Source organism: Chiloscyllium plagiosum, chromosome 19 (genome assembly GCF_004010195.1).
Source record: "Chiloscyllium plagiosum isolate BGI_BamShark_2017 chromosome 19, ASM401019v2, whole genome shotgun sequence".
NCBI classification, from domain to species: Eukaryota; Metazoa; Chordata; class Chondrichthyes; order Orectolobiformes; family Hemiscylliidae; genus Chiloscyllium; species Chiloscyllium plagiosum.
Window position 1 is genome coordinate 31,161,742 of NC_057728.1, and position 27,838 is coordinate 31,189,579.

Below are 27,838 nucleotides of genomic sequence, written 5' to 3' on the forward strand. Positions count from 1 at the left end.
ACCTCCAATTTTGGTGTCATCTGCAAACTTACTAACTGTACCTCTTATGCCCGCGTCCAAATATTTATGTAAATGACAAAAAGTAGAGGGCCCAGCACCAATCCTTGTGGCACTCCACTGGTCACAGGCCTCCAGTGTGAAAAACAACCCTCCACCACCACCCTCTGTCTTCTACCTTTGAGCCAGTTCTGTATCCAAATGGCTAGTTCTCCCTGTATTTCATGAGAGCTAACCTTGCTAATCAGTCTCCCATAGGGAACCTTGTTGAACGCTTTACGGAAGTCCATATAGATCACATCTACTGCTCTGCCCTCATCAATCTTCTTTGTTACTTCTTCAAAAAACTCAATCAAGTTTGTGAGACATGATTTCCCACGCACAAAGCCATGTTGACTATCCCGAATCAGTCTTTGCCTTTCCAAATACATGTACATCCTGTCCCTCAGGATTCCCTCTAACAACTTGCCCACCACCGAGGTCAGGCTCACTGGTCTATAGTTCCCTGGCTTGTCCTTACCACCCTTCTTAAACAGTGGCATCACGTTTGCCAACCTCCAGTCTTCCGGTACCTCACCTGTGACTATTGATGATACGAATATTTCAGCAAGAGACCCAGCAATCACTTCTCTCGCTTCCCACAGAGTTCTCTGGTACACCTGATCAGGTCCTGGGGATTTATCCACCTTTAACTGTTTCAAGACATCTAGCACTTACTTCTCTGTAATCTGGACATTTTGCAAGATGTCACCATCTATTTCCCTACAGTCTATAACTTCCGTATCCTTATATATAAGGTAGTTACTATTAATTAAGTGGTGGAAAGTGATGTTTCACAAGAATCATTGTTATCCCCAATTAATGATTTTGACTTTCAAATTGCAGTAACAATTTCTTACTTCTGTTGTAGGAAAGGTTTTGGAAAGGATTATAAGAGATAAGATTTATAATCATCTAGCAAGCAACAATTTGATTTCAGATAGTCAACATGGTTTCATCAAGGGCAGATCATGTCTCACAAATCTCATTGAGTTTTTTGAGAAGGTGACCAAGCATGTAGGTGAGGATAGGGCAGTTGACATGATATACATGGGCTTCAGTAAAGCCTTTGATAAGGTTCCATGTGGTAGGCTGTTGGAGAAAATGCAGAGGAAATCGGTGGGTCCACTGGCTGGTAAGAAACCACCATGTGGGACTGTCTCTAAATAGTTGTAAAGTTGGGAAGTGTAATTATTTTACTTAACCTGTTCAGCAATGTTATGATGCTCCTCTGGAGCAGGGACTTGAACTCAGGCTTTTGATAAAGAGTTTTGATAAAGATTTGATAGATTGGCTCAAAATGTTTCCACTTGTGGGGAAGAGCAAAACTACAGGCCAGAAAGTCACTAATAAGTCATAACATTTAGGAGAAAGTTTGTTAGCAGAGAGTGATGAGAATATTGACCCTGGGTTATCCTTGAAATGAATAGTATAGTTGCATTCAAGGAGTGGAGATGAGTATTTGTGGTTGAAGGTAATATAGATATTTTTAATCACTTGTTCAGAGATGTTCTTACACATTTCTGGAACAGGTGGCTCTTAACCCCAGGCCTTAACCCCTACTCTACCACAAGAGCCCTCCAGAAAGGAATATAGAATTATGCTAGTAGATGAGGAAAGTTAGGAGCATAAATGCTAGCATGGACAGTTTGGCCCAAATGGCCTAGTTCCAGGCTATAACATCCTTTGTGATTCCTCATTTCAATGAGAGCATTGGTCCTTCTGTATTTCTATTTTGTGTAATTTACTGTGAAGAGACATACCAAATTACATTTCTGCCATTTAATTAACTCACCCACACTCTCATTCCATTATAATTACTCTTATCTCTTCTTGGAAGGGAGTAACATCTCTTTTTACTAGTCTCTTAATTGTCAAGAAATATTGTTGACATTCTGTGCAGTTGTTGATGCCAAATAAATGTGGTCCAATAAAAAGTGAAAAATAGCAACAACTTAGAAATTTCAAAATAATTACTGATGTTCATGTTCAGCAAAATCAAATTACTTAGTTAATCTGGAAGGAATGAAAGGAGTTATATCTTTCCAAAGCAATGTTTTTGGATCAGAAAATGATCTGTAGATCTCTGTCCAGCCTCATCACTTACATTTTGTAGCATCAATACTTTTCTCATAAAATCAAAACCCTGGAATGGTTTTGCATAGGATACTATAGTTGTCCTACCACACCCTACAACGAAATGTCTGCCTCATTGCCTTTTATGCTCCACTTCTTGGAATTTCCATCTGCTTTTACTTGGCTTGACATTTTTAGCATCATCCTGCCCCATGAGATTTCACAGCATGCAGATTTAATGTCCAGAGGATGTGGTATTTGTCAGTTTGTGAAATATGTCTGGTGGTTCTTCCTTCAGCACCTTTCATTTGCCTGCATCCTGTGTGGTCTGCCTTTGGGTCACAAAGTTGAGTCCACTTCTGTCAAGTGAGCAGACTCTCTTCCCAGCTGCTTGTGATATGCCTGAATTTGCAGAAGAAGCTGCCTTTTAAAAGGGAATGCTGACTAGGATATTAAGAATGCAGAAACTTTGGGTCAACTTATATCAGTCTAAACTTCATTACTTTATATTAATAACTTTCAAGTCAAAAGAGTAAATATCCCAATAGATATTTTCTAAAAGAAATAAATCTAATTGTGATTGATGTTTTCTATTTAGTTTTTTAAACTGAAAAAAAAATGTTGGTGTTTAATACTAAAATTTGTTTGAATTATTCTTTGTTGAAGGCATTAACAAAGTCTGCTGTGCAGCAGCAGCAAGAAGCAAGCAGAATACATCTTCAGTCAGCCACAGAGAGACAACTGCAGAAATGTGAAGAATTGCTCAACACACAGGTAATGTAACTGCATTACAGTAGTCCCCCTGTACCCGCGGAGGATACGTTCCAATACCTACCGTGAAAGCCCGAAACGGTGGATAGGTGCGAACCCATCATTTAAATGGGAAACGTACCTTTCCGGCAGCCTACCGGTCCCTGGTTCTGGAACGTTCCCTATAATATGTTTGGGCCGCAGTAAACCGTGGATAACTGAAACCACAATAACCAGACCTGTGGATACGGGGCTCGCCATGTATTTTGTTAACAACTGTTGAGCTTTAAGCTTGTGACAAAGTGATTTTTCTCTCCCTGTCCAACTCCACCTGTGTGCAGCTTTTGACGTGGTTGATTACACCATCCCCCTCAACACATGCACTCCAACCAAGCTGGGTGGGACTACACTTATTTATCAATCTTATCTATTTAATGATATTAGTGTACCTAATTAGATTTTCAAGGGTTGCATGCACCTATTAAGGACAGTATTATAAGCATACTTAGTTTTCACAAGAATGCTGATGGTACCCAACTGTAACTCAGCACCCACCTCTCTTGACTGTCTCACTGTTGCTAAATGATCAGGCTTCTTATCTGGAATTCACTACTGGATGATCAGAAGTTTCCTGCAATTAAATATTTGGAAAGGCTGAAAGTATAGTTTCCCAGTCCTCACTTAAAACTCCATTCTGTAGCAGCCAACATTATCTTTCTTCCAGGCAACAATCTGCGATTAAGCTAATGAAAAAAAGTAAAGTATTGCAGATGGTAGATAGCTGACATAAAACCAGAATGTTCTGGAGAAACACAAACTCTGAAGTAGAATTATATTGGACTCAAAACATTAACTCTTTCTGTTCCCACAGATATCTCTCGACCTTTTGAGTTTCCCCAGTGTTTCTGTTAGTATTTGAAATTAAATTAGCCTGCTTTCACATTTGATTTGATTCTACATAGTGAGGTCCGATTTCATTTGTTCTATGACTAAGATGGTCTGTTTCCATCTCTATAACACTGCCTGACTGCTGCTGGCTCAACTAATCTGCTTCTGAATCCTTCATTCATGCTTTCATTAACCCTTGACTTGACTTCTTTTATACGCTCCTGACTGGTGTCCTGTACTCTATCCTCTTTAAAGTTAAGGGCACTTTTTTGCTGCATGTACATTAATGTTCCCCAAGTTCTATTCATCTGTTGTCCCTGTATTTGCAGATCTGCATTGTTTCCTGGTCAAACAAAACTTTATTTTAAGATTTTCTTCCTTTATTATCAAGAACTTTAATCGCCTTGCCTCTTTCCATCTCTATAATATTCTTTAGCCTTAAGACCTTTCCCTCCCTGATGCAATGATAATGTCCTTATCTCTGGGTGACTTCCGGATTTAAGTTGGACGTGTCACTGAACTGTGTTGCGACATATTGAAATAGATTGATCAAAAATAATTTTTGACTCTTGAGATGCAGTAATCGTGTCCTCACCTAAGGGCCAGCAACTGTGTCTTAACTCTTAGTTTGCAGATAATGCAAAATGTGGAAGAAGAGTGCTGTGTAGAACTCCAGAAAGACGTAGACAAGTTGGCGGAGCAGGCAGCTGCATGGCAGATGAGGTTTAATTCAGAAAGCTGAGGGATGCTGCATTTTGGTTGGAAGACATTGAAAGACAACATTAAATAGGGAGTAGAATTCTAAGTGCAGAGGGTGAAGGAGCAGAGGGACTTGGGTGTGTGTGTGTTTGCACAGATTCCTGCAAGTGACAGGACAGAGAGAGAGAGAGAGAGCAGTAAGTAAAGCATACAGTATCCTTGACTTTTGAGGTGGAGTGCAAGAACAAGGAAGTAATATTGACCTTGTTTAAGATGCTTGTTAGACATCAGCTGGTGTTCAGTTCTGGGTACTGCCTTAGTGGAAAGATGTGACTGCATTGGACATAGTACAGAAGCAGCTTGCAATAATGATTCCAGGAATGAGAAACTTCAGTTAGGAGGATAGATTAAACATGTTTGGGTTATTCGCTTTGGAGGGAAGAAGGAGAAGAGAAAATCTGATAGAGATTTTCAAGATTGTGAGTGGAGCTAGTTCGAGTAAATAGGGGGAAAGTGTTCTCACTCTTAAAAGGAACAAGAGGGCACAGAGTTAAAGTGATCTGCAAAAGATCAATGGTGAAGTAAGGGAAAACTTTCTCACTGAGTTGTTTGTGAATGGAATGTACTATCTTGAAGTATGATGGAGCAGGTTCAATTGTTGCATTTGAGGGCATTGGATGATTATTTGAATAAGAATCATGTATAAGGATGTTGAGGAAAACTGAGATTGGTACGAGGCAATAATGGTTGTTTAATGCACTGCTGCAGGCATGATGAGCTGAATGGCCTCCTCCTTTGCCATTGCACTCCTGTGATTTATGTCCAAATACAGGTTGAAAAGAACTGTTTTTGAAGTTCGTTACTGCCAATTTTTAATAACCATTCAGTTGAATATGTTATGTTGTGGCCTGTAGAATAGAAACAATGCTTTTAGTGATAAATTGTAGTGTACATCATGCCACTTGTACAAAGATCCTGAAGGGCAGACAGGCAAGAGGAGTGGAGACCACAAACAAATTAGATATGATTTTATTGAATGGTGAAGCAGGCTTCAAAAGCCAAAAGACCGACTCATCCTAAGTCCTTTGTTTCTATCTAAAAGCAACAAGAGAATAGAAGTACAGGATTAAGGCCTGACTCAGAGTTCATTTTAAAAAAAAATGTCAAGTGTAACATACAAATTGAATAAATTATAGGCTCAAATTCAAACTGAAGCATAAACTTTAACCATTGCTGCAGGAGGATCAAGACTTGGAATTGACAACAGCAAATTATAAATCCTGTAGGGAAGGTTGGGAACCAGATTCAGGAGGAGCAGTTTACATGATGAAAGCTGAAATTAATGTTCGGGGATATAACAAGAAGTGAACAGGCAATGAAGACTTTATGCATAAAATTAAAGCATAGAATTTGATTTAGGCCTTTGAGAGAATTGCAAATAGACATTTGGTAGAAGCTGTGAAGTGGCTGAATGGATAAATGCAGAGATTAGACAAGCACATAATAAAGGCAGATTGGGTTTAATTAAGCATTTTAGCTTTAGTGGAAAAATTGATAAGCAGACAGGTGCATGTTATAATGGTAGTGAATTTCTTTAGCATGTTTCAGATGGTTTTATATGACACCATGTCTTAGAGCCAATAAAATGGAATGCCAAATTTGATTTAATAATGAGAAATGAGGCAGATATATTGGATAGCTCAATAGCGTGTGAATATTTATCAATGGAAACCATCATGAAGTTCAATATTGTGCTTGAAAGAGGGAAACATGACAAAGCTGTTGGAATTCTAGGCTCGGATAAGGCTGACTTCAATAGGAAAGGTGGAGACTGTCCACAATAAACCGGGCAAATCTGTGAATGGAAAAATGACATAAGAATCAGGTGAATGTTGTTTGGAAACAATTTAATGTGACATAGAACCAATTTATATCTCAAGGGGACTGATTCTATTATCAAATGAAAAGCTATGGCTCACTAAATATAACAAAGAACAAAGAAAATTACAGCACAGAGACAGGTCCTTCAGCCATCCAAGTCTGTTCTGATCCAGATCCCCTATCTAAACCTGTCGCCTATTTTCTAAGGATCTGTACCCCTCTGCTCCCTGTCCATTCATGTATCTGTCTAGATATATCTTCAATGATGCTATCGTGCGTGCCTCTACCTCAGCTGGCAACGCATTCCAGGCACCACCCACCTTCTGCGTGACGAACTTTCCACGTGTATGTCCCTTAAATGTTTCCCCCTCACCTTGAACTTGTGACCCTAGTAATTGAGTCCTCCACTCGAGGGAAAAAGCTTCTTGCTATCCACCTTGTGTATACCTTTGGGTTCATGTCGCACTACACGTGACCCCATTGCACTACACAGACAGACTCTCTCTCTCTCTCTCTCTCTCTCTCGCTCTCGCTCTCTCTTCTCTCTCTCTCTTTCTCACTGTCACTCTCTCGCATACATTCCCACATACACCCTCTCAAAGACTTAAACCCCTTTACACTCTCACACACATACACACACCCTTTCACAGACACTCATAACCCCCTTCCCCTCCCCCCAACCACACACACACACACATATACATAGAAATTTGTGGGGTGAATTTGCACTTGCAAAATTACATTTTACTTTGCTCAAAAACTGCTTGAATCCATCTAAGATTCTGTAAATCTGTTTTATAGATTACAATCAGTCTGACCATTTTGGCACAGACAGCCTCACTGATGAAGGAGCAGTGCTCAGAAAGCTAGTGCTTCCAAATAAACGGTGTGAGGTTTTTAACTTTGTACACTGCAGTCCAACATCAGCGTTTCCAAATCATGGATACCTCATGATTTTGTAGACCTCAGTCAAGTTCACCCTCTACCTTTGTCTTTCGAGTGAAAATAATCCTAATCTACTCAACCTCTCTTCATAGCTAGCACACTCCATACCAGGCAACATCTTGATGAACCTTCTCTGCATCATCTCCATAGCATCCACATTCCAAATGTGGCCGACACAAAGTCCTATACAACTGTAACATGATCTGCCAATTCTTGTACTCAATATTCTGCCTGATGCAGGAAAGCATGCCGTGTGCCGCCTTGAACACTCGATCAACCTGCCTTGCCACCTTCAGGATACAATGGACCTGAATACCCAGATCTCTCTGGACATCAATTTTTCCCAGGGCTTTTCCATTTACCTGAAAGTGAGGAATGCAGATGCTGGAGATTAGAGTCAAGATTAGAGTGGTGCTCGAAAAGCACAGCAGGTAAAGCAGCATCCGAGGAGCAGAAAATCAACGTTTTGCACAGGAGCCCTTCAGGAATTCCTGATGAGGGGCTCCTACCGGAAACATCGATTTTTCTGCTCTTCAGATGCTGCCTGACCTGCTGTGCTTTTTGAACACCACTCTAATCTTTTCCATTTACCGTATAGTTCGCTCTTGAATTGGATCTTCCAAAATACATCACCTCACATTTGACCGGATTGAATTCCATCTGCTATTTCTCTGTCCAACTCTCCAATTTATCTATATTCTGCTGCATTGTCTGACAGTCCCCTTTACTATCTGCTACTCTGCAAATTTTAGTGTCATCTGCAAGCTTGCTAATCAGACCACCTATACCTTCCTCCAAATCATTTATATATATCACAAACAACAGTGGTCCCATCGTGGATCCCTGTGGAACACCGCTGGTCACAGTTCTCCATTGAGAAACTCCCTTCCACTACTAATCTGTCTCCTGCTGCCCAACCAGTTCTCTATCCATCTAGCTAGCACACCCTGGACCCCATTCAACTTCATTTTCTCCATCATTCTACCTTGGGGAACCTTATCAAACACGTTACTGAAGATTAACATTTTAAAGCAAAAGCATACAAAAAAAACAGAGATTCTGGGAAATGGCCATGAATAACGAAGCAGTAAAAGCTGTAGAAATCACTTCATAAAATTTACTGTTTAGGAAAAAATGATAAAGAACAATTATATTCTTTTGAAAATTGAAGATAGTAAGACTGTCTGTGAAAGGAATGAGAAACATTTTGAACATTTACTTTGTGTCAGCATTTACAGTAGAGAAAAGAGGTTAGTATGCCAGACATCTGAAGGAAATTAACATTGAATCAATCAGTGACAGTTCAACAAAATTAACAGTAATAGTGAAATAACAGTAATGAAGGAAGTATTGACATTAAAGCATGCCAAATCTCCAGGGTTTGATAACTTCTGTCCCAGGATTTTAAAGGAAGTAGTTGAGAACATTACAGATGCCCTAATTATGATTTTCCAAAGTTCTCTGAATTTACAAAACATTATTTTTATGTTGGTTACTTACAGTAGGTTCTGACAGTCAACTATCAATTATTATCTGCATTTTTAATGACAACACCTCTTCCATAGTCCACTTGTCTGCCATCAGCTCCATGCTCTTTCACAGTATAAATGATGCTTTGCCCTTTATTGGTATTCTTTCTTTTGTTTTTTTATTAAATCTGTGCTTGCCAATGGCTCAAGTATATGTTTAACAGCAACCTATTTGAAATAGTGATTACTTCATAAAAATTACAGGCATTTTGATTGCTGTAGCAGTGATCTGCAAGCGGCAGCTCCTTTGCATAGATCAATTCTTGGGCTTCCCAAAGTTGTCTTAAAATTACTGGTCAGTTACTGCCTCATCAGCCTATTCTTGATCATCAGTAAAGTGATGGAAGAGGTCATCAAAAATGCTATCAAGCAATACTTAGTAAGCAATAAACTGCTCACTGACAATTAGTGTGGATTCTGCAAGGGCAACTCGACTCCTGACCTCATTGTAGCCTTAATTCAAACATGGACAAATTCATGGATGAAATTCCTGAGGTGAGGTGAGAGTGACATTCTTTCATGTCAAAGACACAATTGACCAAGTGGAATCAATGGGTATCAGGGCACTAGTTGCAGCCATTTTCCTAGCTTGTGCTGGCACCATTCACTCCATACAAATACCAGGAGGTGAGAGTGACATTCTTTCATGTCAAAGACACAATTGACCAAGTGGAATCAATGGGTATCAGGGCACTAGTTGCAGCCATTTTTGGCACATAGAAACATTGTTGTGTTTGTTGGAGGGTCAGCCATCTCAGCTCCAGGACATCTCTGCAGGAGTTCCTCAGAGTAATGTCCTCAACCCAATCATCTTCAACTGCTTCATCAATGACCTTCCCTCCATCATAAGGCCCAATGATGAGAGATGTTATTGGATAATGTACAGCGTTGATCACCACTGTGACCTCTCCGGTATCATAGCAGTCCATGTTCAGTTGCAACAAGATCTGGACAATATCCTAGCTTGTGCTGGCACCATTCACTCCATACAAATACCAGGCAACAACCATCAACAATAGGAGACAATCAAGCCATTGCCCTTAACATTCGATGGTGTTACCACCACTGAATACCCCACTATCAACATTCTTAGGATTACCATTAACCAGAAAGACAACTGGATTTGGCTCATAAACACTGACTGACTACAAGAGCAGATCAGAGGCCATTAATACTGCAGCAAGTAACTCATCTCCTTACTCCCCAAAATCTGTTCATCATCCACAAAGCACAAGTAAGGAGTGTGATGGAGTACTTCCCACTTACCTGGATGGGTGTAGCTCCAACAACACCCAAAAAGCTTGATACCATCCAAGACAAAGCAGCCTGTTTGATTGGCAACACATCAACAAACATCCACCCCCTCCACCACTGACGTTCAGTAGCAGTAGTGTGTACCATCTACAAGCTTCACTGCAGATATTCACCAAAGATCATTGGGGTAGGGGAGTCCTGAACTAGAGGACATAGGTTTAGGGTGAGAGAGGAAAGATATAAAAGAGACCTAAGGGGCGACTTTTTCACTCAGAGGGTGAGACATGTATGGAATAAGTTGCCAAAGGAAGTGGTGGAGGCTATTACAATTGCAACATTTAAAAGGCATCTGGATGGATATATGAATAAGAAGGGTTTGGGGGAATATGGGCCAGGTGCTGGCAGGTGGGACTAGATTGGGTTGGGATATCTGGTCAGCATGGACGAGTTGGACCGAAGGGTCTGTTTCCATGCTGTACATCTTTATGACTCTATATAGCATCTTCCAAACTCATGACCACTTCCACCGAGAAGGACCAGGACAGCTGATACAATGGGAATACCACCTACAAGTTCCCCTCCAAGCCACACATCATGCTGATTAGGAATTTATATCACTATTCCTTCACTGTTGCTGGGTCAAACTTCTGGAATTGCCTCCCTAAGGACATTTTTAGGTCAACCTACAACATGTAGACAACAGTTCAGGAAGACCACTCACTATCACCACCTCAAGAGCAACCAGGAATGGGTAATAAATGCTGGCCAACCAGCAATGACCATGTCCCATGAATGAAGGAAACAAAACCTGTACGAATTAAAACTCTAATTACCTTATAAACTCCCGTTAAGTGCTCTCGCACTTGCAAACAGACACAGACTGGGAAAAAAAACATGAACGGGTGAAACTAAGAAAGCAGTTCAGTAGCTTTTGTTTGCATAATCTACTGAGATGGTTGTTGTGCTGATTGGAATTCTGCATCTCTGTTTTTCTTTTCTGGACTTATTCACTGTTTTGCAGGAGGCATAGGGGCTGTGTCACACTTCATAAAAGGTCTCTGACTTATTATTTGCAAACTTTACAGCAACTGCTGGAGGACACATAAACTGGTTTACTTCCAATTTAAAATAGCTCTTACTATAAAGAACAAATGTTGCTCCCAAACTGAGAAGTCTGCAGACTTCTCTCTTCTTTGTATTAGCTACTTGAGAACCAATCTCATTGTTGTTGCCAGATAGAAGGCGTTTGTCATCAATAACTGGTCACTAGTCTACCGACCATTCAACTACTTTTTGCCAACACATGCTCCATTTGTACACAACCCCTCAGCTTCAGCTCACCTGCAAGCTATGATCCAGTCACTGGAATCAACAGTTGTTTAAACAACATTTCCAATGAGTGTCCAGTTACTTGCTTTCAAAAATATGTCTTGGTTTTAAAGCATTTCTTCTCTGATTTCATTCCACATTTAAAAATAAAGAAAACTACAACTTATAATTGCCTTTTCATGTTGATATTCAGTAGATATTTTTTTATTCCTCCTCCATCATCCTGAGTCCCTTCATTCTTCAACTGGCCCTTTTAACTGATCTCTCCATAATTCTGCAAAACCATGTTTCACAACTTTCTAGACCTTGAGAATTAATTGGTTTGTGTAAGGAAATCTTCACGAAAAAGAAACAGAAGATTATTTGAGGAGCAAATGGTCCCTTCGGGAAAGGCAAACACAATGAAAGGTATTCTCACCAATAATTTGATTAAACTTCCAATATAATGTAGAAGATCCTGGAAAATAGATTGAAGCCAAACATATTATTCACTATTTACTATGCTCAGTTTGGTGTAAGGGAGAGTTGTTAAAACTGGAGAGGCAAAAACTGGAAGCAGAGCCTAGTGTACCTGACAAACCTGTTAGAATTCTTTGAAGAGGTAACAAGTAGGTTAGACCAGAGGAGATCCAGCAGATGTTATCTGTCTAGACTTCCAAAAGGCTTGTGATAAGGTGCCTCATGGGTGGCAGCCAAGTAAGGTTAGGGCCCGTGGTGTTCGAGGTGAGCTACTAGCATGGATTGGGGATTGGCTGTCTGACAGAAGCAGAGAGTTGGGATAAAAGGTTCTTTTTCAGAATGGCAGCTGGCGATAAGTGGAGTCCCGCAGGGTTCAGTGTTGGGGCTGCAGCTGTTCACTTTATATATTGGTGATCTGGATGAAGGGACTGGGCGCATTCTGGTGAAGTTTGCCGATTATATGAAGTTAGGCAGACAGGCAGGTAGTACTGAGGAGGTGGGGAAGCTGCAGAAAGATTTAGACAGTTTAGGGGATTGGTCCAGGAAATGGCTGATGAAATTCAACGTGAGCAAGTGCGAGGTCTTGAACTTTTGAAAAACGAATACAGGCGTGGACAATTTTCTAAATGGTAAGAAACTTCATAAAGCCAAAGTACAAAGGGATCTGGGAGTGTTAGTCCAGGATTCTCTAAAGGTTGACTTGCAGTTTGAGTCCATGATTAAGAGAGCAAATGTAATGTTGTCATTTATCTCAAGGGGGTTGGAATTTAAAAGCAGCAATGTGCTTCTGAGACTTTATAAAGCTCTAGTTATGCCCCATTTAGATTACTGTGTCCAAGTTTAGGCCCCACACCTCAGGAAGGTCATACTGGCACTGGAGTGTGTCCAGCGAAGATTCACATGGATGATCCCTGATATAGTAGGCCTAACATATGCTGATTGGCTGAAGATCCTGGAATTGTATTCATTAGAGTTTAGACGGTTGAGGGGAGATCTAATAGAAACTTACAATATAAGGCATGGCTTAGAAAGGGTGAATACTGGAATTTGTTTCCAGATGGTGCGGAGACTAGGACCCATGGGCACACCCCTAAAATTAGAGGTGGTCAATTTAAAACAGAAATGAGACACTTCTTCAGCCAGAGAGTGGTCAGCCTGTGGAATTCATTGCCATAGAGCGCGGTGGAAGTTGGGATGTTGGGTGTCTTCAAGGCAGAGATTGATAAATTCTTGATCTCGCAAAGAATTAAGGGCTACGGGGAGAGTGCAGGTAAGTGGAATTGAAAAGACTATCAACCATGATTAAATGGCGGAGTGGATTCGATGGGCTGAATGGCCTTGCTTCCACTCCTGTGTCTTATGATCTTAAAAACAATGATGGGAGTGTTAAGTGAAAGAAGCATAGAATACCAGCAAGAAGTTACACCTACTTTGTGGATTAGTAAATAAAGCTTTTGATTGATTGAACTGACAAAAGCTGTTGAAATTGTTGAAGGCTATCAAAATTCATTGGAGAGTCAGAATGGTATTTGGTGAAACTGAACCTGATGCAGAAAAACATGGGGTTAGACAAAGATGTCTCCTGATAACATTTTGAATAATTTGATATTGGTTGTATCTCAATATGAGGTACGTAAGCAGAAGAAATTGATTTGCTGTTGATGCATGGGTTTCATATAAATGGATACTCTAAAGAAACAAAGAATGACTTTCATTTAAGTAGTGATTTTCACAGCACTAGATATTTCAAGGTGCACTATGATTAATTAAGTACTGTACAACACAGAATCACTGTTTAATGTGGAAATTCATGCAATGGCTGTGTAGATCCTACAAACCTTTTGGGGTATTTTTATGCTGCCAGAAAAAAAAACACAGTTGGGCTGCTGAAGTTGTTGAAGTAGTTCCAGGCATTTGCACTTTTCAACTATGATGTTTAACTACCACACATGTAGCCCAACCTCCAACACAAAGTCTGGGCCAGAAAGTCAGGGTTCAAGTCTCACTTGCCCCAGAGTTGTGACATGTCCAAACAGGTTAATGTAAAAAGTATACATTTTGAGCCCAATCTCAGTTGTCTATTTTTCCATTTCTCCCTGTTAGTGAAAGTTGTTGGCTTCCAGTGATTGTCAATAGAAATTTTTAATGCAAGTCTTTTTTCTAATATTAGATGGAGTTCCTTTCAGAAGCGAAAATGCAACTATATGACTTGTTGACAAACCAACATAAAGCATATAAATTTAACTTTTGGAAAAATGCAGTGATGCACAGTATATTTGTATAAATAATCTTGTCGGTCACAGTATCAGTTTACAAGGGTGAGAAAAACATTTTCTCAACGTTCACCTTGACCAACTTCTTCGAATAAACATAGCAACATTCATATAAGTAGTATGTTCATGTGAGTCTGCACAAAGCCTAATTACATTAAGGATGCTGAAATACTGGTATTTATTTTAGATGCTGACATTTCAATTTACCGGAAAAGAACAATCATTGTTTATTTTCTATGTTTGATATCTTTTGCAGTTGACTTAACACTGAATGAACATTGTTAACAAGCAATTTCCTTCCCCAATGCCACAGTGCAGACCATGTGAAAGCAATTGATCCTTGTTTTCAAGATGTAAACTGAATTGGTAATTGGGTGTTACATTGAACTTGTAGTGTCCTCCGATTATCGAATTGTTTAATTAACCCTTTGATATTCTGCGACATGAATTTAGGGAATAAAATATATATAATTGTAACTTGGTATTTTGCTTTAATTGGTAGTTAATATTTTACTCCATTACAAACTTCGTGCTTATATCTATCTAATTCCAAAAGAATTTTTCTACACTTCTCTACTTAAAAGATAAAAGATCTGCCTATGTTTAGAGGAAAAGTCTGGTATGGTTTACTGGAAATAGTAAAACCAAATAAATGATTCTCTGGAGTGTTTTGTAGGTTCGAAATGTTAAAATGTGTTTTGATGGAGATTGTATTGACAGCTGTTGCTCCACATGTGTTTAACTTGGATGTTCCATCTAAATACAACTTGTGTTATACAGTGCAACTGCTAAGGACATTTTAGTTAGACTTATTAAACAAAGCTGAAAGAATATATAGTTGCCTTAGTCCACTTCTGTAAGCATTTTTGTACAATTACTTTGTGTTTGTTGCAGCGTGTGGTACTTAGGAGGGGAAAAAAAAACTATAAACCATGTTTTACTTGTTCCTCTCTCCCTGTGTCCTATAGACTTTTGGCTCTTCATGCCAAAGTTTCTCAAACAGCAGGTTAATGGAAATGTTGTCACCATTCTATAATCTAGTGAATTCAAGCTGCCAAATGGGTAGGAAAGGCTGCAGTATTACGCATAATCTGTTAATACTTTTGAAGACAATGCACTTTATCAATAACATGAATGCCTGAATTTAAGTTACTGAAGTGCAAATTGCTGAAAATGTGAGAACAATTTAATTGATCTCAATATCAATATTCGAGAGATGCTAAATAAAATAATTTCTATCTGCATCATTTAATATAGCAAAGGTTAATGAATGACAGTCAGCACAATTTTGTTAGTAATTTGGTAACGTTCTTTCTAGAAATAAAACAGATAACTGTAAGTGTAAAGTATGTAGATTTTCAGAAAGTGATTGCCTCACAGAAGTTTGCAAACCTTTACAAGTATTGATTGGACCCCATCCAGAAAATTGTGCCCAATTCTCCTCACTACACTATAGGGAGGATGTGAGGGTCCTTGAAATGCAGGGTGCCTGGTGCTCATAAGCAAAATATATTCCAACTGTTAGATTAGCTGTTTGTTCACAGCTAGCCTGTCATTATGAATAGTCATCTGATTCCCACAGGCTATGATTATCTCAGCATGGGAGTTCCAAATCAGTTTGATTGACAGCTCAAACAGTTTATTGGTGTAGGATTGTGAATAGACATTTGTTTTTACAAAAAAGTTGACCACCTGAGGTTTAAAAGCTTTGAATGGAATTTCATGGATAAGATTTTTTTAATATTGTGAAACATTATTGCAATATTATACGCATACTTTATTTAGCCATAGCATGACTCTTGATCTCTGTCTTTCGTAGATACTGGGTAAGTTGGCAACATGGAGTTATAAGTGGACATGAGGGTGGGTGGGGAGCATGAGTTGGCATAGGGGATATGAATATGTGGTGGCCTGGAGTGGATGTGGGGGTAAATAGTTTGTGAGGGCTGTGAACTAGAGGGTCTAAATTTTAAATAATACCTGTGGCAAAGTCCCACAGAAAGGCTTCGCGGGCACTTGATCTCCTGGTGTATGCCTCCAGTCTGTTTCAGGGATGATGGACCATCTTTAACTCTGCAATGTTGCCCAATAGGGTGAAAATTGGATTTGATTAGGCATTTTCTATTGAGGTAGGCCTGTCAGTTCAGGATATTTCCTGAGTTGGGTTGCCCATCTCGATAGTAAAAATCCACCTAATTTCTTTTTATACTTTTATGGGATGTTGCTGGAAGCCAGCATTAATTACTCATCCCTAATTGCTCTTGAACTGATTGGTTTATGGGCTGTTTTTGACAACAATTAAGAGGCAATAACATTACTGTGCATCTGGTCCCACACGTAAGTCAGACCAGTCAAGGATAGGTCAATTCCTGATTTTATTAAGGGAATTTAAATTCCCTCATCTTCCAAGGTGGAATTTGAGCCTGTGCACTATCAAGCCCACATCTTTGATGTCGTTTGCTTTTGAACTGTGGACAAAGATAAAAGGAAGAAACTGTTATAAAAGAAGGATTTGGAGGTACTGGGGTTGACAAAGTTAAAATCACACAACAACAGGTTATCCAGTAGGTTTATGTGGAATCACTACCTTTCGAATCGCTGCTTCTTCATCAGGTGGTTGTCTGGTTATAACCTGGTGTTGTGTGATTTTTAACTTAAAAGAAGGAGACTGTGCAAAGTGATGCCTGGAGTAGTTTAAGAAAAAAACTATATTTGCTCGAGCAAGTTATAAATTCGATACACTATGTTGCTTTTTCATAGAATAGTGAAATCAAAATGATGGATTCTGAGCTAGGGGCCAATTGCTTCAGAACAATGTTTTGATGTGGCTTGTGATCAGGTAATCACGGGGGGGCCAGTACAGCAAAAACACCTAGCCTGTAAAGAGAAATTATCAAAAAAATTCTAGCTCTCTCCTGTGTGGAGGTACAGGAAAGTCTCTAGTAATAGATAGCTGGATTCCATTCGCCTTCCTTTGCAGATTCTCTTGTTGAAAGAAAAACTGAAAAATTGCCATTAGAGACCAACAAAGAGGTAAATTCTCATCCAGCAAGTGAAAGACCAAACATCAAGCAATATTGTGTTAATATTAAATAATTGAAAGGAAGAATAAAATAATCAATTGATTCCTGTGGTCTGACCTGGTGCTGTCCTTGATCTTTTTTCTCCTTTCACACTTAAGATGCATTTCCGCATTGTCTCTGTATGTCTGTCTGTTTGTGGAGTGGTGAATTTTGGAAGCGATAATTATAAGTTAACAATTCATTTTTTTTCTGCCAGTAATTAAAAACAATCTGATTAAAAGGAATACTTGTTTTCTTGTTACATACAGATACTTGATGTATATTTTCTTTTAAACTGTGTATGTCAGTTAGGTAAATTAGGGACTTTAGATGGTGTGTATAAATTCTTTCACATTTTACTAACTCTGAGAATAGTGGGGCGTGATTTCCAGACCCTGCCCAAGTGAGTCATGACCATGCTCAGTACATTTGCCTGGGTTTCTCAGATTACCAGCATTCTGTGCCATGGTCTTGCCAGACTTTTGGGCTGCTCTTAAAGAGAGACGACTTTGTTGGTGATTTAACCTGAGGGAAACCATATCTCAGACAATTACCAGTACAGTGACATTACTACCATTCTTTACAGTGACAAATAGTGAGGACTATAAAAGACATCGTGAAGGATAAGTTATTGGCATGTACAGATGGGTATCAGTAGAGATTTGCAATGCATGCCCAGGTTATACATTTTAGTTGAAAATAAACAGAGATGGAAGTAATAGTTAATGCAATACAAGGAATTGTGTGAGTGAGGAAAATAAACCTAGCAATCTTAAAAATATCATTTTAATCAAGTGTTAATACAGCAACAGGCTGCTGATTCCATAGCAGTGAAAGCTTCTATAGGTATATGTGAAGGTTTGTGAAATGTAGGTCCCTTATAGTCGGAAATAGAGGAAGTTATAATGGGGAGCAAAGACATAACAGACCAACTAAATACTTATTTTGGATCTCCCTTCACAAAGGACTCAAATAACCTTTCAAAAATGTTGGGGAATCTGGTCTAATGAAAGGGAGGCACTCCAGGAAATCTGTATTAGTAAAGAAATTATGTTGAGGATATTGATGGGATTAAACCCTGAAAAATCCCCAGGGCCTGACATTCTATATATCAGAGTACATAAGAAGTGGCTCTAGAAATAGTGGATGCGTTGGTAGTTATTTTTCAAGATTCTTTGAATTCTGAAACCGCTCCAAAGCTTTGCAAGGTAGCTAATATAACCCCGGTAATTAAGATAGGGGTTAGAAAGAAAACAAGCAATTAAAGGCCAGTTAGCTTGACATTAGCAATCCATTGGCCCAACTATCTTCAGCTGCTTCATCAATGAACTTCCCTTCATCATTAGGTCAAAAGTGGGAGGTTCACTAATGATTGCATAGTGATCAGACCACTTGCAACTCCATTCACATGGAAGCAGTCCATGTCCAAATTTGGCAAGACTTGGGTTTGAAAATTGACAAGTGACATGTGTGCCACATGATTGCCAGGCAATGACCATCACCAACAAGAGACAACCTAACCACAGTGCTTTAACATTCAATGGCATTACTATCACTGTATCCCCCCACTATCACATCCTGAAGATTACCATTGACCAGAAGCTGTACTGGACTCTCCATATAAATGCAGTTCACATTAGAGGCTAGGAATCCTGGAGCAAGTAATTCATCTCCTAATTCCCTTTGTAATCCACCATCTACAAGGCACAAGTCAGGAGTGTGATGAAATACTCCCCATTTGCTTTCATGAGTTCAGCTCCAGTAACACTCAGGAAGCTTGACACTATCCAGGACTAGGCACAACACTTGATTGGCATCACATACAGAAACATTCAGTCACTCCAATACTGAGGATTAGTAGTAATAGTGTGCATTATCAACAAGCAGAAATTTACCAAAGATGCTTAGCATCTTCCAAGCCAGAACTAATTCTGCCTAGAATAACAAGGGCAGCAAATACATGAGCACGCCACTGCCTGCGACTTACCCTCGAAGGCACCCACCATCCTGATTTGGAAATCTGTTGTTGTTCTTTTGCTGTCACTGGGTCAAAATGCTGGAATTCCCTCCCTAATGGCAATGTGGGTCTATCTTCAGCACAAGGATTGCAGTGATTCAAGAAGGCTGTTCATTACCATCTTCCCAAGCTTCCCAAGGCAAATAGGAAGAGGCAATAGATACTGACCCAGCCAGTGATGCCCATGTCCCATAGGTGAATTAATGAAAACATCGCTAGTGGGGAAAATTATTAGGTTTTTTTTTGAAAGATTTAATAACAGAACACTTAGAAAACAGTGACAGGTCTGCAAAAGAATCACCAGGAATTTTATGAAAGGGAAATCATGTTTGACAAATCTACTGGACCTTTTCGAGAATGTAACTAGAAGAGTTGATAAGGAACAACCAATGGATCAGTTTACTTGATCTTTCAAAGAAACATTTGGTAAGGCCCTGCATAAATGATTGCCATGCAAAATTACAGTGCACAGGATTGGACTTAGTGTACTGACATGGGTTGAGAACTGATTGAAAGATGGGAAATAGCAAATGGGAATAAATGGAGTATCTTTCTGAGCGGCAGGCAGTGATGAGTGGAGTATCACAGGGAGTAATGGTTGTATCTCAGCTATTTGCAAAATGTATTAATGAGTTAGATGAGGCAACTAAATGTAATATCTCCAAGTTTGCGGATGGCACAAAGCTGAGTGGAACAATGAACTGTGAGGAGGATGCAGAGATGTTTGTTGAGATTGGGACAAGTTGAGTGAGTGGTCAAATGCATGGAAGTTGAAGTAAAATTTGGATGAATGTGAACTTATCCACTTTGGTACCAGAAGAAGTAGGAAGATTATGTGACAGGTTGGGAAACTAGGAGCAGCAACAATGCCTTGGTATGCTCGTACATCATTCGCTGAAAGTAAGCAACTGGTGGTCAAAAAGGCAAATGGTATGTTGGCTTTATAGCAAATATTTGAGTACAGGAGCAAGGATGTTTTGTCCAGTTATACAGGTTTTTGCTGTAACCACAGCTGGAATATTGTGTGTATTTTTGGTCTCCTTATCTGAGGAAAGGTGTGCCGCAAAGGTTTACTAGATTTGTTCCTGGAATGGCAGCTCTGGTGAATGAAGAGAGACTTGATCGGCTAGGGTTATATTCACTGGAGTTTAAAAGAAGGAAGGAGGCTGTCACAGAAAACAATAAAATGCTAGCAGAACTACACATTAAACATCAGGATGTTCCAGATGATTAGGGAGTTTAGAATCAAAGGTCTCAATTTTAGGTTATGGGTTAGGCCATTTAGGATTGAGATGAGGAGAAATTTCTTCACCCAAAGAATAGTGAGCCTGTCGAATTCTCTGCCACAGAAAGCAGTTGAAGCCAAAACATTGAATGTTTTGCTAAGGTTATTTATTTTGGGGCAAAGGGGTCAAAGGGTCTATGGAGAAAGTGGGAACAGATTTCTGAGCTGGATGATCAGCGATGATTATATTGAATGGCGGAGGGGTGTGGAAGGGCCAAATACTCCTTACGTTTCAGTATTTTATGTTTCCGTATTAGTCACAACCATTTCATAAATGAGAGGTTACACCCTCATTGTTAAGGAGCATAAATCTGCTAAATTGCATTTTATAACTTAAAGGTTCTACATTCTAAGTAGCTTGTTTTACAAGCCAATAATCCTGTTAATTTTGATTTCATTTTCCACTTCATCCATTTAAAAATCAGAACCCCTTTCCCAGCTATTTTTATCTTCTGTCCTACTCCTGTTTCTCATGGTGTGGAAAATGCATTGGCTGCGCATGGAGAGGAAAGAAAGAGGAGAAAAATTACAAAATAATTCTAGCTTCCTTCCTTCCTTCATTTTAAGGTTGCTTTTATGGTTCTTTTACTTACATTTTGAGATCCCTTGCTTTATAGTGTTGAGACTTCAGTAATACTCTTGAATTGTCTGTTTGGAGTTACATGCAGATTGCCTAGAGTACTAAGAGAATGTGTATGTTCCTCAGTGCTTTGACACATTCACAGTGCCAAAATGCTTGCCCCCTCATCCAAAACCTTGCAGTTCAATAAATCTAATAATATGTTTGCAGATATAAAAAAGAAAATTGTGTAAAAATATTACTTGCTTTCTCAAGCAATAAGATAGATGTTAACATTCAGCTCTGGTTTGGAATTTCTGTATAGTCTAGTGTACAAATTTGAACATTGTGCATATTTCTATTATTTTCATGGCATGTAACTTGTCTGCCACTGATTTTAAACCCTGTGGGAGAGACCATAATAACAATATAACCATTATATCAGAAAAATGAAAATCAGGATGAGTAAAGGCCCCTTTGAAGCTGAATTTAGCTCTTCAAACTGAATGAATTTTATTTTTGCATTTTGGTGTATATTAACACTCCCATTTCTTGCATTTTTACAACACCATCAAGTTTGAAGCAAGCAAGTAAGTGTGTAAATTTGAATATTGCTGACAAAGGAGACATGCAGTTGAAGCTGTTCACTTTGGACAAATGCAAGAGTGTTAGATTTCGAAGGGACCATAAATTTATGCTGCATGAGAAAGGGTGCTACTTGGTTGGCAAGTTGATCCTAGTCAAAGCATTGCTATAAAGATTGCACCAGAGATCTATTGTTCCCACACATCAAATTATACTGGAATAGTCAGATATTTCAAAAATTTGAGCAATCTGTTTTATGCTGCTACTATGCAGCAGTAACACTTTTCACCAACAGGATGCAGACAATCAACCAAAAAGATGTTTAGATGACTTGTGGTATAAAAGCGTAATTTGATTTATGAATTTCAGTTCTGGTGCTATGCAGGTACATAAGCCATACATCACAGTATCTGATGTATCATATCAAACATTACACCCTTTCAGCTGTGCGCATCAGGCAGAATATGGATTATATTCAAACAACTTGTTTTTGCAAAACTGAGAACATAATGTCTAATGTTAGATGAGGTTCTATGAGCAATCCTGAGTTTGTTAAGAATTACATTAACAAGCAGTTTATGGTTTTCTGTGGTGGTTCTGACGTGGTTCATTTATGCTTAGTAGAAATTGCATATATTCCCTCTGCAGTGACCTGTACTCAGTAAGAAAAAGGAACATGGACAGGCATTAAGCATTTTTTGAATTAAACAAATGCATGTGAAACAAAATGCCTTTGTGCTTTTTCCACAGCAACACCTCAGCCAATTAGGGTTGATTTGGCAAACAATTACAGTAGCCATTACTTATGTTGTATAGATTGTTGCTTCCTTTGAAGTTTGGCATTCTTGTCTCTTCCTGATGATTGCAAGGCAAAAAGATTCCACAGTATGTTCTTTTTTTGTTTAGCAATGCTCAAGTTCTGTATTACTAAGTGACCATCCATAAACTGGAGTATAGCAGGTCATAGTGTCATGCAGCACCGAAATGGACACTTCAGTCCAACCAATCCATGCCGAACATGATCCCAAACTAAACTAGTCCCTCCTACCTGCTCCTCGCCCATATCACTTCAAACCTTTCCTATTCATTTATCTATAAAACGTCTTTTAAATGTTGTAATTGTACCTATATTCACTATTTCCTCAGGAAGTTCATTCCACACACGAACCACCCCTCTGTAAAAATTTTATTTTCATATATCAATTCAGTATGTTTAAAAAGGGAAGAACCTGTTCTAAATATATTCTAATCAAAAGTTATAATGGAGGGATTTCGGGGATTGGAGGCAATTCTGCTTTAAGTGTTTTCCAACTGCTAGCTGGAAGTTTAAATAAATCCACCTGACTGCAATTTTTGTTTGCCCCACAGCTGACAGAACTGTTTTTAAATATGCAGGTCACAATGAGTAGCATCATTAGCTCCTTCTTGAATTTTAACTTTAGCCTGAGTGGAGAAATCCTGCAGTTTTTCTACAGGGCAGAGAGAGGCTGGATCTGCCAAAATATAAAAATACCCAAACATTTGAGTTTTTGACTGTTCTTTGTTGGACTTGAATGATTGTTCTTGCTCTTTCCAGACTCTTAAACCAAATTGTGCCCTCTTTCTTGTGTGAGCCATCCAGAACCCCATTCCCACACATCTAATGCCAGATTTTCCAGGTGTTGCAAGCTGCATCCCAGCCACCTTCTGCCAGGAACTCGATTCGAACAGGTCTGGCAAGATGTTAATTATGCCCAGGAGTGAGTTTGAAACTCATCCACAGTTAAAATCAGTAATTTCCTCTTCTGTATAACTTTTTAAGTATAAGTCAAGGCAATGATTCATTATTACTTGATGTCTGAAAAATCACATGCTGTGTGATTTGCTGCTCATTTTGTCAACTGTATGGTCTTCCAGCATGAGCGACTGCTTGACCTACTGGAGGAAGAAAAATGTGCATTACAAAATAAGATAAAAGAAGCTTTGGAGGAACAAGCAAAACAGCATAAGGTAAATTTTCAATTCTTTTGTCAAACAATCACTTTTTGATATTGTCTTTGGTGTGTAAAATATCTGAACACTTGCTGAATTGTTTACAGAATACTCTTGAAAGATGTATTGCAGAAGAAAGACTACGAAGCACCGAGGCAATGGGAGAAGTTGTAAAGGTATTTTTTAAAAATTAATCTGGCTTATCAGAATTTCTGTGTTAAAGTTTTCCTTTTTAAAGAGACCGTGTTACAATACTGCGTGACTATGTAATTAGAACAGAATTTCCCTGTAATCAGGTGGAGGCAAACTTCCAAAAACGATAAATCGTTTTACTTAAACCTTTGCTTTGGTTTTCCTACCCACTATCTATTAAATATTTTGTACAGTTCAGTAAAATTAATTCTATTTTGGATGAGTTCATCTTTATCTGGACCTTTCAGTATTAAAAATTGAATGCACTGCGGGGAGTTTTCATACAACAAATATATAGCTAAAAATAAGTACAAATTTTCAGCATCCATTGATATTATGAACTGCACTAATGATCTTATTCATTCTCCCAGCTGGTTATTTATTGTTCAAAAAATATGAAAATAATACAGGAATGAATAGCAAAATTTTAGGGAATTTTAGCTTCGTTTGCTAGCCGTCATAAGATGATTGTATCTATAAACAGGCATAATATATTGTTGGTGGCGCAGTGGTTAGCACAGCAGCCTCAATCCCAGGGATGAAAAGTGTGGCGCTGGAAAAGCCCAGTAGATCGGCAGCATCCGAGGAGCAGGAGAATTGACATTTTCGGCACAAACACTTCATCAGGAATGCAGGAGGTGTGGAAGAGGCCTGAGAGATAAATAGGAGGGGATGGTGGGGACGGGTTGGGGGTGGGGATGGGGGGGTGGAGTGGGGAAGGTAGCTGGGAATGCTATCTATCAGCTCCATCCTCCGCTCCAACCTATTACCATCACACCCCCCCCCCCCCCCCACCTGCATCGAGCTATCACCTTCCCAGCTACTTTTACCCCAGCCCCTCCTATTTATCAGCCCCCTTCAGCATGAAACCTCCCCCCCCCCCCCCCCCACATTCCTGGCGAAGACCCTATGCCCAAAATGTCGATTCTTCTCCTCCTCAGAAGCTGCCTGACCTGCTGTGCTTTTCCCAGTGCCACACTTTTCAACTCTGATCTCTAGCATCTGCAGTCCTCACTTTCTCTCATACCCAGGGACTCAAGTTTGATTCCAGCCTTAGATAATTGTGTGCACATTCTCCCTGTATCTGCATGGGTTTCTGCCAGGTGCTTCAGTTTCCTTCCACAGTTTAAAGATATGCAGCCTAGGTGGATTGGCCATGCTAACTTGTCCCATAGTGTCCAATGATGTACGGGCTAGGTTGAGGAGTCACAGTTATTTAGGATGTGGGGGGTGGCTCTGGGTGGGATGCTCTCCGGAGGTCAGTGCAGACTCATAATGAGCTGAGTGATCTCTTCTGCACTGTAGGGATTCTATGATTTTAAAAAGCATGGCTTTTTTTTTTGCAAGGTGAATTTCACTTATGATCTTAACAATGAACACATGTCATTTGATGGAGAGCTTATTATTTCTAATTGAAAACCACTGCATTGGAAGCTCATAGTGTTTTTCAAGTACAGTTGCTAGTTTGGGTCTTGAGTGAAGTGTTAGGTAAATAATAATTGATGTGATGCAGCATATGGATGTACAAAGGTATCTTGGTATCTAAGGTCATGCTGCACTTGCTTGAAGTAAATTGTTTACGTATCTTTGCATTTTATTTTAGCTGAGGACATTTTAGGGCTTAGTCCATATTTAGCATCATCAAAGAAAGAGGATGGATAATCAGTTATGATCTATCCCAGTTTCCCTCACATGATTTCAAACACTAGCATGTTTAACTAAATAGGAAAAGCACTACCTCTTTGACCAAACTTTTATGGCTAACTTTCCTATTGTCTCTTTTTTTTTGACTTGTTGTCAGTGTTCTTCTGATTAGACTTCCGTGAAATCCCTTGAATGATTTACTGCTTTAAAGATTCTATTGAGTTGTTATTGGAAACATAGTTAATAATAATTAATAAAATGGAGGGTAGTTAGAAAATGTATGTGCAAATTTGTATTGAATACTATTATTAACTTTGTGACTTTCCTGATTATTGAACCGAACAGTTAACTTGATCCATTAGTATAAAGTTAGATTATAGAGTGGTGATTAATAAGAAAACATTGTAACCTTGTTTTAATTTTATTCGATACTGTAGTATTCTTGTCATCTGTTTTATGTAGGCTTTTGAAGATTGATTCTTTCCTTGAAATTGTAGATGGTCTCTGTGGTTGCCAATGGCAGCCATTTTCCTAACATCACCACTGTAACAATATTGTAACAAGAAAAATTTGCATTATTGGCAAGTGATGCTATAATAACAGGGACAACAATATTTCTGAAGCATCTGCTTCCAGCTTTGTAATCCAATTCCTGTTGAAGTTGGCAGAAGCATTTCATTTTTCAGCATACAACATTTGTTAGTTCCTCTGATCTTTTATTTAGTATATGGCAATGGATTTTTATGTGGTATTATATTTGGTTTAAATGCCTTTTGATTTTTTTTTTCTTAAAACTCCTTTTGAACAATGCTTTGTTACACAGGCAGAAAAGGAAATCATTATGGAGGCTGTTTTGAAAGCTGTGCAAGAAGAGAGGGAAAGGATGGAAAAAATCCAACTGGAAAAAAGAGAACTATGGGAAATTGAGCGTTGTAAGGACCAAGAAAAATTTGAACAGGCTATCCAAGCAGCATTCCAAATAGAAAGGGAAAAAAACCAGGTAAATGTAATTACACAAATTAGAATCATTTGAATCTGGATTTATTCATTAGTTCTGTGGAACATCTGAAATAAGCATTATTCTTTGACTGCTTAGGTTGATTTTAATTCTGTGACATGGAAAATATTTCTTCATGGAATTATATGACCTATTCCTTCTGGGAGAAATAAAGTACTATAATATCTCAGGTTCATAAACCGAAATAAAATATAGAATGTAATGGTATAACAGTCAGTCACAGATACAACCAAGGTAAAAACAATGACTGCAGATGATGGAAACCAGATTCTGGATCAGTGGTGCTGGAAGAGCACAGCAATTCAGGCAGCATCCGACGAGCAGCAAAATCGACGTTTCGGGCAAAAGCCCTTCATCAGGAATAAAGGCAGAGAGCCTGAAGCATGGAGAGATAAGCTAGAGGAGGGTGGGGGTGGGGAGAAAGTAGCATAGAGTGCAATAGGTGAGTGGGGTACAAACTTCCAGCTCCACACTGTCCCCTTGACCTGTCCGAACTTGTCCGACCTGCCTAGCTCCTTTTCCACCTATCCACTCCACCCTCTCCTCCCTGACCTATCACCTTCATCTCCTCCCCCACTCACCTATTAATTATTTGAATGAAGGAACTACCGGTAAATGTAATATTTGCACATCTGCAGATGATGCAAAACTGGATGGGAGGGTGAACTGTGAAAAGGATACAGAGATGCTTTAGTGTGATTTGAACAGCTGAGTGAGTGGGCAAATGCATGGCAGATGAAGTATAATATGGATAAATGTAAGGTTTGGTAACAAGAAGACACATTATTGTCTGGGTATAAATTGAGAGAGCAGAATATGCAATGAGACCTGGTGTCTTTATACATCAGTTACTTAAGGTAAGCATGCACGTGCAGCAGGTAGTCAAGAAGGCAAATGATCTCTTGGCCTTCATAGCAAGACTATTTGAATACAGGAGCAGGATGTATTGCCGCAATTATGCAGGGCGTTGCTGAGACTTGTGCCTAGAAAATTATGTACAATTTTGGTCTTCTAATCTGAGGAAGCATGTACTTGCTTTAGGGTAGTCAGCAAAGATTTACCAGACTGATTCTTGGAACAGCAGGACTGATGTATGAGGAGAGCTTGAATTGATTAAGTTTTTAGTTACTGCCATTCAGACGAATGAGGGAGAATCTCATAGAAACCTATACAATTCTAACAGGATTAGTCAGTGTAGATGGATGAGGATTTTGCTGATGAGAAGAGAGTCCAGACCAGGGGTTACAGTCTCAGGATATGAGGTGGACTGTTTAAGATTGAGATGAAGAGAAGTTTCTTCGCTGAGAGAGTAGTGATCCTGTGCAGTTCGCTACACAGAAAGCAATAGGAGCCAAAACATTGTATGAGTTCAAACAGAGTTAGACA

At 39.2% G+C, this 27,838-nt stretch overlaps 1 protein-coding gene across 2 annotated transcripts in view; it reads left to right on the plus strand.

The window, feature by feature from the left end:
* Nucleotides 1–27,838, plus strand: part of LOC122559657 (coiled-coil domain-containing protein 91-like) — a 193,117-nt gene that overhangs the window by 105,921 nt on the left and 59,358 nt on the right. For both annotated transcript variants that reach the window (XM_043709495.1, XM_043709496.1), the window contains exons 8-11: nucleotides 2,779–2,886; nucleotides 23,524–23,616; nucleotides 23,706–23,774; nucleotides 26,258–26,434. In XM_043709495.1, coding sequence (XP_043565430.1) covers nucleotides 2,779–2,886; nucleotides 23,524–23,616; nucleotides 23,706–23,774; nucleotides 26,258–26,434 — 447 coding nt within the window. The remainder of the gene's footprint in view (nucleotides 1–2,778; nucleotides 2,887–23,523; nucleotides 23,617–23,705; nucleotides 23,775–26,257; nucleotides 26,435–27,838) is intronic.